The 11,267-nt window shown below is 35.3% G+C and overlaps 1 protein-coding gene across 1 annotated transcript; it reads left to right on the top strand.

Annotated features, from left to right (window-relative positions):
* Nucleotides 1-1,539: 1,539 nt before the first annotated feature.
* LOC110713568 lies at nucleotides 1,540-4,795 on the top strand. The gene is made up of 5 exons (XM_021892017.1): nucleotides 1,540-1,875; nucleotides 1,964-2,933; nucleotides 3,139-3,292; nucleotides 3,856-4,078; nucleotides 4,439-4,795. Exons 1-5 carry the CDS (start codon nucleotides 1,540-1,542, stop codon nucleotides 4,793-4,795), a joined length of 2,040 nt encoding a protein of 679 aa, XP_021747709.1.
* The last annotated feature ends 6,472 nt before the right edge of the window (nucleotides 4,796-11,267 follow it).

Below are 11,267 nucleotides of genomic sequence, written 5' to 3'. Positions count from 1 at the left end.
CTGAAATTTATATTTTACATCACTAAAAACTCATTATGATACTGTAGACACCCAAATGTGTCTCCCCAAAACCAAACCCAATGATGAATACCTTTCATGTCATTTGATTATCGAACAAAGCGAAAGTGTGAAAAGTCTAGTGATGAGGATGTTTTTATTAAAATATCTCTTCTTTATGTTTTGAAAATATTTCTTTTCTTACCTTATTTTTGAAAAACGTGCATTCCAGTTTAGTTTTGTCCATGATAAGAGTCCAATAATGGTGTAGTTGGATATGGATTGAAAAGACATTTCCAACGATATATTATAAGCCCAATTCCGATGAATAATGAGGAATTATGGCCAAAATACTAAAATGGGCCCGGTTTGGTTTTTATATGCGGCCCAATGATATAGAGGAGGGCCTATTATTAATTATTATTCCTAAAGCTATTAGGATTGATTTTAGTCTTCTAGAATACTCTAGAAGGTTCTTTTAAATCCTAATGGAGTTAGGATTGATAATTATGTTTCAAAGAGTTTGAAATTGAATAAAACTACTCCTATTTAGAATCCTTGTTTTGTACGAAGTGGAATATATTCATATTTTATTTTTTTTCCTTATAATCATTATCCAAATTTTATATGGTTGGATAGATCTTGAAATTAAATTTCCAATGATATATTATAATATTAATTCCGATCTATAACGAAAAGATATGAATGAGATACAAAACTTTATCCAAAACTGACACCGCCACTATTTTGGCCATATCTTTTTATCTACAAACGATTTTAATATGATTCTAATTGGGTTAGAAAGTAGACTTCAAGAGCTTTCCAACAACATATTATATGACTTATTTGGACTTCCGGATCAAAATATATGATAAAAACAAAATCCGCAAAAACTGTTGTCCATCGAGTTTTATTTCGATTCGAATTCGGATTCTCTTCTTATTCTTCGACCCTCTTTTTTTCTCTATAAATAGAGGTCATATATCCCCTTTTTCAATCACCAACTCTCATCAAGAAATTCTTAATTTGTAATAGGTTTTTTGCCCTATTATTATTAAGATTTGAGTTTAAAATCCCTTGTGGTCGTGGTTTTTCTTCTTGATTAGGGCCAAGAAGTTTTCCACGTAAAATCTCTCTTTGCACTTTTAGTTTTTATTCGAGTTCCTTTATAAATTCCGCAAAAATTACCCTAGTTCCTCTACAATAAAATTCACCCCCTCTTGTATTGTTCATTTGAGTCAACAATTGGTATCAGAGCCTGTTACTCAAAGAAATCAGGAAACCCTGACGAGTTAAGTTCCTGGAAGCAACATGAACAATCACGAGAAACTGGAATAAGGTAACTCTACGCAGCGTCCTCCTATGTTCAATGGGAAGTTCTATACCTATTGGAATAACAGGATGTAATTTTTTATAAAAGCTGACAACTAGCAAGTTTGGAGAGTTATTGAAGTTGGTTATTTCGAAATCACCAAAACAGTTGGTGAAAATGAGGTAGTACCTAAACCCATATCTGAATTTGATAAGGAAGATTTTGAAAAAATGGAAATTAATGCACTTGCTGTTAAATTACTTCACTATGGTCTTGGTCCCCATGAACACAATCGTGTTATGGGCTGTAAAAATGCTAAAGAAATCTGGTATTTACTGCAAGTAACACATGAAGGAACTAACGAAGTGAAACGCTATAAAATTGATCTACTTATGTCCAAATATGAACGCTGTGAAATGCAATCTAAAGAAACAATCCAGGAAATGTTAACAAGGTTTACTAACATTATTAATGAGCTTGTTTCTCTTAGAAAGCAAATACCTATTGATGAGCAGGTCAGGAAAGTTCTAAGGAGCCTCCCTCAAGATGAAAGATGGAGAGCCAAGGTGACTGCCTTACAAGAAACTAAGGACTTCACAAAATTTAACATTGAGCAACTCGCTGGTTCCCTCATGACCCATGAGTTGCACTTAGGAACATGCAATAGTGAAGGGAACAAAGGAAAAAGGCTTAGCTCTCAAAGCTGGTGATCAAGAAGAATCTGAGGTGGATGAAGAAGAGGTGGCTATGTTGGTGAGATGGTTTAAAAGAATGTTCAATCGAAATAATAGAACAAGGAACTTCACCAAAAAGTCCTCTAATTCAAAAGATGATTCTGGATGTCACAAATGTGGATCCCTAGATCACTTCATTCGTGAATGCCCTTTGTGGGAAACTGAGAAAGGAAAAGGGAAGGCTAAGGAACAAAATAAGAGCAACAAAACTCCTTACAACAAAGCAGACATTAGGAAGGCTATGATTGCTTCTTGGGGAGATTCTAAGAGTGATGATGAGGAGGAACAACCGAAAGAAGAAAAAGCCAATCTATGTCTAATGGCCAAACGTGATGAAAAGGCCTACAATGATGAACTAGCTAAAGAGGTATGTGTTGATCCCAATCACCTTAAAACTCTTCCTAAAGAAGTACTTATTGATTTAATTTTAGAAATGGAAGATGACTGGATAATTGATATTAAAAAGCTTAATGAATGTGAAAAAGCTCTTAAAGTCTGCAAGGAACACAGTACCTGGATTGAGAACCAGCGTACTGGTGTTCAAGGCAGATTCTTTGATCTTTTTGACAAGAATCTTCTTCTAAAAGAAATGAATGAAAAACTCAAGTATGAAAATATTATGGTTAATGTAGAACTAACTCAATACAAGCTTGCCAGTACTGACTTAAAATCGTCAAGTTCCTCTTCTGAATCATTGCCTAAATTTAATGAAGATTTTGAAAAATTAAAACACAATCTTGATGAGTTAAGAATTGAAAAGGCAAATTTAGAAAAGGAACTTGCAATCAGAAAAGAAAGAAGCACTGGTCAGCTTAGAATACCTAAATGGATTGAGAATGCTCAAACAAAAAGAACTGAAGGACTGGGATACATTCGATCTAAGCATAAAGGTAAAAAGAAATATGTTAACCTAGCTATAAAGTGTGTTCCTTTTGTGGGAAAATAGGTCACTTAGTGGATACTTGTTATAAGAAGGAACAATCTGTTAGTAAGAATGTTAAGCAAGTTTGGGTTAGAAAATCTGATATTGCTTCAACGTACAAGGAACCCAAGGAAACCTGGGTTCCTGAAACTAATCAATGAGTTCTTTTTCAGGTCCTAGTGAGGGGGAACAACACGTGTACCTCGACACCGATTGTTCAAAGCATATGACAGGAGACAAATCAAAATTCCTCTCACTTGAGACCTATTCTGGAGGAACAGTGACCTTGGAGACAACAAGAAAGGAGAAGTTATTGCAAAAGGAAAAGTAGGAAGGTCAAGTTCCCATTCAATTGAAAATGTACTTTTGGTCGAGGGTTTGATGCACAATTTGCTGAGCATATCACAGTTTTGTGACAAAGGAAACTCTTTAAGTTTTACTTCTGATTCATGCAACATCATTAATGGCAAAACAGGAAGGGTTGTTCTTGAAGGAACTAGAAAATGGAACACATATATTGTGGATCTCAATTCTGTCCCAAGGAACAACCTTACATGCCTGAGTGCCATTAATGATGATCCCTTATTATGGCATAAGCGTTTTGGACATGCTAGTTTCTCACTCATGGATAAACTTAGAGCGAGGAACTTGATCATAGGGCTTCCCTCAGTCAAGTTCCTCATATAACATATTTGTGATGCATGTGTGAGAGGCAAGCAAGTCAGGTCATCTTTTAAAAGTAAAAACTTGGTGAGCACCACAAAGCCATTGGAACTCATTCACATGGATTTGTGTAGTCCCATGCGTGTTCAAAGTAGAAGTGGAAAGAAATATGTTCTAGTTATTATTGATGATTTTTCTAGATTTACCTGGGTGATTTTTCTGTCTAGCAAGGATGAAACCTCAGATGAATTTGTGTCATTTGCTAAGAAAGAGCAGAAAACTAGTGGAAATCAAATTATCCACATTCGGTCAGATCATGGAACTGAGTTCGAAAATTCAAGATTTGATGAGTTCTACAAAGAGAATGGCATGGATCATAACTTCTCAACCCCAAGAACTCCTCAACAAAATGGAGTTGTGGAAAGGAAGAACAAGACCCTAGAAGACATGGCAAGAACAATGCTCATAGCTAGTGGACTACCAAGGAACTTCTGGGCTGAAGCCATTAATACTGCATGCTATATTATAAATCGAGTTATGATGAGACCAATCATCAATAAAACTCCATATGAACTGTTTAAGGGCAGAAAACCTAATATTTCTCACTTTAGAGCTTTTGGATTCAGGTGCTTTGTTCATAATAATGGTAAAAGGAACATTGGAAAATTTTATGAAAGAAGTGATGAAGCTATGTTCCTTGGCTATGCATCAAATAGCAAGGCTTGCAGAGTTTACAATAAAAATACTATGTGTGTCGAAGAAAGCATTCATGTGATATTTGATGAATCTAATATGTTTATGAATGTGCAGGAACAAGACTCTAATGATTATGAAATTGGAATGGTTAGAAACAGGGAGGATGATGAAGAGGAAACTAGTCATTCCAAGGAAAAGCAAATTGAACCTGAACAAGATCTTCAAGAAAATGCTGAAGTTCCTTCACCTAAAATTCAGGAGGAACAAAGTCATGAAGAAACAGGCAAGGAAGAGGAACCAGAGGAAGCAGAAGAAGAAGTCCCTCAAATAGGAGTTCCAGCCAGAGAGTTTCATCCAAAGCCTTTCAAATATCAAGGCTCTTATCCTATTGATCTCATCATAAGTGACATTGGTAGAGGAACTCAAACCAGATCACAGATGAGGAACTTCTGTGCCTTCCAAGCCTTTTGATCCATAATTGAGCCAAGAAATCATGAAGAAGCTCTCAAAGATGCTGACTGGATATTTGCCATGCAAGATGAACTCAATGAATTTGAAAGGAACAGGGTCTGGCATCTTGAAGAGAAACCCAAGAACAAAAAGGTAATAGGGCTCAAGTGGGTTTTCAGAAACAAGCTGGATGAGTATGGAACTATTGTGAGGAACAAGGTCAGACTTGTTGTGAAAGGCTATAATCAGCAAGAAGATATTGATTTTGGAGAAACTTTTGCTCCAGTTTTTAGATTAGAAGCTAATAGAATGTTAATTGCTTTTGCTTCATTTATGGGTTTTAAATTATACCAAATGGATGTTAAGTGTGCATTCTTACATGGTTTTCTTGAAGAAAATGTTTTTGTGGAACAGCCACCTGGTTTTGAAAACCCCAAATTTCCTAATAATGTCTTTAAGCTTGATAAAGCTCTTTATGGGCTAAAGCAGGCACCTAGAGCCTGGTATGGAAGGCTCTCCAAGTTCCTTCTTCAAAATGATTTTAAAAGAGGAAAAATTGATAAAATTTTGTTTTTGAAATATGAAGGAATTGACTTATTAGTTGTTCAAATATATGTTGATGATATTATCTTTGGAGCAACTAATGAAATCTTGTGCAAGTATTTTGCTGATTTAATGAGTGGTGGATTTGAGATGAGTATGATGGGAGAACTCAACTTCTTTCTTGGACTTCAAATCAAACAAACCGAAGAAGGAATTGTAATTCACCAACAAAAATATGTCAAGGAACTTCTGAAAAAATGCAACCTTGATCAAACAAAAACTAACCATACACCAATGGAAACTGGTACAAGATTGGATGAAGATCTACAAGGAACTAGTGTAGATCAAACCAAGTATAGAGGTATGATCGGATCCCTTCTCTATTTAACTGCTAGTAGACCTGACATTGCTTTTAGTGTTGGTTTATGTGCTAGGTTTCAATCAAATCCTAAAGAATCTCATCTTACAGCAGTTAAAAGGATTCTAAGATACCTCAAAGGAACTGACAATCTCTGTCTCTCCTATCCTAGAAGTGATACTTTTGATTTAAAAGGTTTTGCAGATGCTGATTATGCAGGAGATTTGGTAAACAGGAAAAGTACTTCCGGAATGGTCCAGTTCCCTGGACCATGTCTAGTTTCTTGGGGCTCCAAGAAATAAAATACAGTGGCCCTATCAACTACTGAAGCTGAATATGTGGCTGCTGCAGCTTGTTGTTCCCAATTTCTTTGGATAAAACAACAATTAAGAGATTATGGTATGAAATATAATTGCATTCCAATTTATTGTGATAATACAAGTGCCATATGCATTTCAAAAGATCCAGTTCATCATTCTCGTGTGAAGCATATTCACAAAAGGCATCATTTTCTTAAGGATAATGTTGAAAAAGGCTTAATTAACTTGGATTTTTGTGAAACGAAAAATCAAATTGCTGACATTCTTACTAAGCCTTTGAGCATGGATAAATTTGAAAAGATGCGCATGGAACTTGGTATGATACAATTGAGTTAAGAAGACCTCAAGTTCCCCCCCAAAGGTATAAGTCAATTATGTATGCAATGCATGTCTTACACAATCTGAATATGTGAAACATAGTCCTAAGCATTAGAATGTATGGCATTGCATATGGGATTGTGGTTGTATGTGAAGAAATCAAATTGCATTAGGCATGTCTATGTTATAACAAACTATGTTGATTTGTTCCTAGTTCCTCCGAAATATTCTATCAGATTTTGTTTTATCCTTTTATGAATTAATTAGCTAGTCAGTTAATTAATTTTATCCTTTTGAAAATCTTATCTCTCTATTCTGATTTTGAATTATTTTCAAGTATTTATCCTTAAAATTCAAATCAAATTTTTATTTAAATACCCTAAGCTCTTCGAATTCAATTCAAAGTTTCTGATCAAAGATTATCTTCACTTAACCTAGACCCTCCATGTCAAATCACATTAAATTTTAATCTGACCAAGTTAAAAGTAATTTATCTATCCTTCAACAATCGACACCTACACTATTCAATTAACCTTCCACACTCTTCCACCGACTCTTTTACCCCTTGAAATTCCCATCCCTATAAAATGACACCAAACCCTACATATTGTTCCTCACCTCTTCACTCCGTAAAATACACCTTACATTTTACTGATTCAGCAAATTCACCCATGGATATTTCACCAAAACCTCAAGTTACCCCTCAAAAGGATTCACCCATGGATATCGAGCAAGAAAATCAAACAAAAACCTCTGTTGAAAAACCAAAGAACTTGCCTGCTGAGTCAAAGAAACTAAAGCTGGAGGAACTCGAGGATCAAGGCTGGGAGGAATTGGGAGAAAAGATTCAATTGGAAAAGCCTCCATCACTTAAGAAAATTGAAGCAAGTTCTGAACGCTTCATTCATGGTTTTTGCATCAACTTACCTTGGTGTGAAGTGAGTAAGTACTCTGAATTACTTGAAATTTTAGAGGCTCAAAATTGGGTGCAATGGTTTAGTTAAAGTTACAATAATGTGCTTTCTCATGCCCCTTTGAAAGAATTCTTTGCAAATTTTAAGAATTTTGATGGTGTTTGTGTGTCAAGAGTTAAAAATAAGAAAATTACTTTTGATGCTGATTATCTATGTGCTATCTTTGGAACTCCAAATGAGGGGTTTGATGAGTATTTTAAAGGTGCTACTGATAAAAGTGTTGGTGATGTGTCTATAAAAGAAATTGTGGAATCAATTGGTGGAAAGGTGTCTAAAGTTCAAACCAATCATAACCTGTTTTCTCCCATTCAGAAATTGCTGTTTATTTTTGTGCACTTATCCATTGTTCCTAGAACTCAGCACAGGCATGAGGCTAATCACCTTGATGTTATGCTGATGTACTGCCTTGAAAACAAGATACAAATAAATTTTCCTTCCATCATGATAAAACACCTCACCCATTGTCTTGCAAACCATTTGAAAGTGGGACACGCAAATCTGATCATTACCCTCATAGAGAGTTTTGGTATTTCAGTGGAGAAATGTGAACATGTCAAACTACAAATCAATCACTTTGTTCAATCCAAAACCCTTGAAAGCAGAGACTTGCATGTTGTTGATGGTGTTACCCAATCCAAAACAAACCCCTAAAGTTAAGGAAGAAGTTAGGATTCTGACTGAGGAAGAGGAGCTGGATAAATGGCTGGAAGGAGAGGATAGTGAGGGAGAAGAAGAAAAGAAAAAAGAAGAGAGTTCTGAAAAGAAGGGCAAGAAAAATAGTGCTCCAAGTACTGGGAAGAGGAAGAGTACTAGGTTGGCTATAAAGCCAAAGATGAAAGCTGAGGCTCCAGCAGCTTTTGTCGATCTTAGTAAGGAGAAAGCATTTGTTCAGGGGGAACAGGGCACGTTTGTGCAAGAAACTGTAACTCGTTATGTTCCAGTAAGTGCAGGTTCAGGATTTGCTGCTTTTAGTTCTGTTAGTTCCAATTGGAACTAAAGGATCTCAAAGATGTTGTCAAGCTGCTGTCAAATGCTCAACCATAACTGCTTCTGAGGATTGGGGCTCTTGAAACACTGGTAGGAGACCTGGTTTAAGCTTCTAAGGAGCTAACCTCAGCACTGAAGGAGAGCACCTCAACTCTTTCTTAACGCCAGGCAGATTTATTGAAGAAGCTGGAAGACATAGTTGTTGAAGAAGAATCAGCTGAGGATACTGGGGAAGAGCAACAGTCCCCAGCCCCTGAAGCCTAGTCCCATTTTCTTTGTCTCATCTATTAAACTATATTTTTGAACTTGATCTATATTAAACTTGGTTTCATTTGGTTTCTTTTGGTCTGTAAACACTTAAACAGGGTATTTGATTTTATTTTTGATGTTCTGTAGGAACATCAGATTGTTTATATGGATATTGCTTGCTTGCTTTATGAATATTTGCATACTATTTCTGCCTATATGTGCTTTGTTCAGTGCTTTGGACACAAACCATTAAAATGGTGCTGTATTTAGATATATATGTGCATTAATTTTGATGAAAGCCAAAAGGGGGAAAAGAAAGGAAAACTCAATTGTTGACAAGCTTCTCCATCCATCTTCATGCTAAGGTATATAATTCAATCTCAGTTCCTTGTTATAGATATTTGATATTTCTAGTTGAAATTTTTTTTTTAGTTCTGTTTTCTCTTGATTGTTACTTCTTTATTTTACTGAGTTTGCTTAGGTTTGTCATTCATCAAAAAGGGGGAATATTGTTAACCTTATGTTTTGATGATGACTCAAGGAACCTAAGCAAACCCATATAAGTTTAACTTTTGCCTTTAGCTTTGATTTATGACTAACAGGTTTATGCTATGAAATTCTTGAGTGAGAAGGGAGCATGGAACAAGATCAAAGTCAGCTATGGAAGGATAAAGAAGTCAATCTCAAGTCGTGTTCCTTTAATGGGGAACTGAAGCTCCAGAGTTGAAGCTTCGAAGACAAGTTCCTTGTCCAAGGAACTGAAGCTTCAGAGTTGAGGCTTCTCAGAGTATCAAGGAGTCTAATATATTTTATCTTTATGTTAGGCATCTTGTATTTTTCTAAGTACAATGATAATTTAAGGTTTAAGTGGATTTAAACTTATTTATGATAAAAAGATTTTATTTTCCATATTCTAACTTGTTAATTTTTTGAAAATATCTCTTAAGTTAAAATATCTTTTGGGAAAATATTTTCTGGTTTGATTTCATCTTATTCTTTGGAAAATCTGTTTTAGAAAATATTCTTTTAACGTGCGTTTAACTATGTCAAAATCAGTTGAGATATTTTAGGAGCAGCAAAACTGATTTCCTAGTATTTCGATTTACTTGCTCCCCAAAATCCCACTCCTTACACTTCCTAGTTTCAAGGAGGTTCTGGTTGAGTGGTGATTGTAGCAACGATTATTTTAACTGATCTTCTATAAATAGCCTCAGTTTTCAGTTGGAAAATTACACTTGAGCATTACAGTCTTTTAGTTTTCAAAAGAGTCATAATCCACTTGATTCCTTGAGTGTCTTTGTACTTAAAAATTTAGAGTTTAATCTTGAGTTGTATTGGGTTAGAGTTTGGGGAAACTTTAAGAGTGTTTTATTGCTTTGAGTGAAGCAAGGAGAAAGAGAGAGTTAGAGAGATCGACTGATTGAGGGATCAGTTGAAGGGAGCTTAAGTTTGTTGAGGAACTTGAGTTTAATTAGAGTCTTAGTTTGTAATAGGTTGTTTGCCCTATTATTATTAAGAGTTGAGTTTAAAATCCCTTGTGGTCGTGGTTTTTCTTCTTGATTAGGGCCAAGAAGTTTTCCATGTAAATTCTCTCTTTGCACTTTTAGTTTTTATTCGAGTTCCTTTATAAATTCCGCAAAAATTACCCTAGTTCCTCTACAATACAATTCACCCCCCTCTTTTATTGTTCATTTAAGTCAACACGAACTTTAGAGAACTAGATCCATGGTTAGGTTGCAAACTCATTGCATCATATTGTGCCTACTTGACTATTTGTGCATTATTTGCTTGTGCATACTATGTATTTTTCCTAACCGTTTGTTTGACTTGTGATTAAGCCTAAATAAACTAGTTAATGACTAAAGGACTTTGTTTAATTAATTAATTAATTAATTTGAGCTAATAAATATGTCTAAAGTCGAGTTATATTCCCTTTAAGTCAACCCGGATTTTTATTCCCGTATACTGTACATGCGTCAACTTGTTTTTGTCATATCCGGAGTTCTAGGAAGAACTACGAATCGTACAACCTAAGGATCTGTAGCCCCGAGTTTTATCTTTAATTTGGCTTTAGTTTCATACCAATAAAAGTTACAGATCCAAAGTTATGACTAAAATACCACAATCTGTCGAGTTTAATGCATATAAGTGAGATCTTAACTTAGTCTTCGTTCGAGTCTAGTCACATAGTCTAGCCACATGGTCATGACACGAGTCTTAACATGTCACCTATACTCACTAGTATTAGCACACACTTTGATTATATGTCATCATGACCATGTCTTAGGTTCATGCATGAGTCGGTTTTTTTCCGTCATTTGAGTTGGGGGGTACATTCTATTCCTAATTTCTTCATATCTCTCCATCTACATCATTTTTCACATCACAGCTTTTATTCTTCCTACCTTCTTTCATCTATACATGTTGAATAGAGTTGAGTCAAATAATTAACAATGAATATCCCTAATTTCCCTTTCCACAGTACTTAGTCAAGGAGAGAAGGGCGATTAATCAAGGACAACACCTTTGTTCAAGTCTTACTTTTTGATAAACCGATTCGTCAAAAGAGGAAACCTTAGAAGATAATGGCAACTAAAGAATAAGTAAACGAACTTAGGAATCAATTGATTACCATGAATGAAGCATTTAAGGCTTTAACCCTCAAATTGATGACCCTGTGAAGCAACAACAAATGAACCTTATGCAAGAAAGCTTGAGCAAGCTATCTAGTGACTATAAATTTC

Source organism: Chenopodium quinoa, unplaced genomic scaffold, assembly GCF_001683475.1.
Source record: "Chenopodium quinoa cultivar QQ74 unplaced genomic scaffold, ASM168347v1, whole genome shotgun sequence".
In the NCBI taxonomy this organism is placed as follows: domain Eukaryota; kingdom Viridiplantae; phylum Streptophyta; class Magnoliopsida; order Caryophyllales; family Amaranthaceae; genus Chenopodium; species Chenopodium quinoa.
The sequence above is the reverse complement of the archived record's forward strand: the minus strand, read 5'-3'. Positions and strand labels throughout refer to the sequence as shown.

Excerpts from the sequence above, each read along its gene's own strand:
- LOC110713568 (XM_021892017.1), top strand. The coding sequence starts at position 1,540 with ATGGAAATTAATGCACTTGCTGTTAAATTACTTCACTATGGTCTTGGT. Across the intron at positions 1,876-1,963 it reads ATGAAAGATGGAGAGCCAAG|GAACATGCAATAGTGAAGGG; the intron begins GTGACTGCCTTA and ends AGTTGCACTTAG. Across the intron at positions 2,934-3,138 it reads CATTCGATCTAAGCATAAAG|GTCCTAGTGAGGGGGAACAA; the intron begins GTAAAAAGAAAT and ends GTTCTTTTTCAG.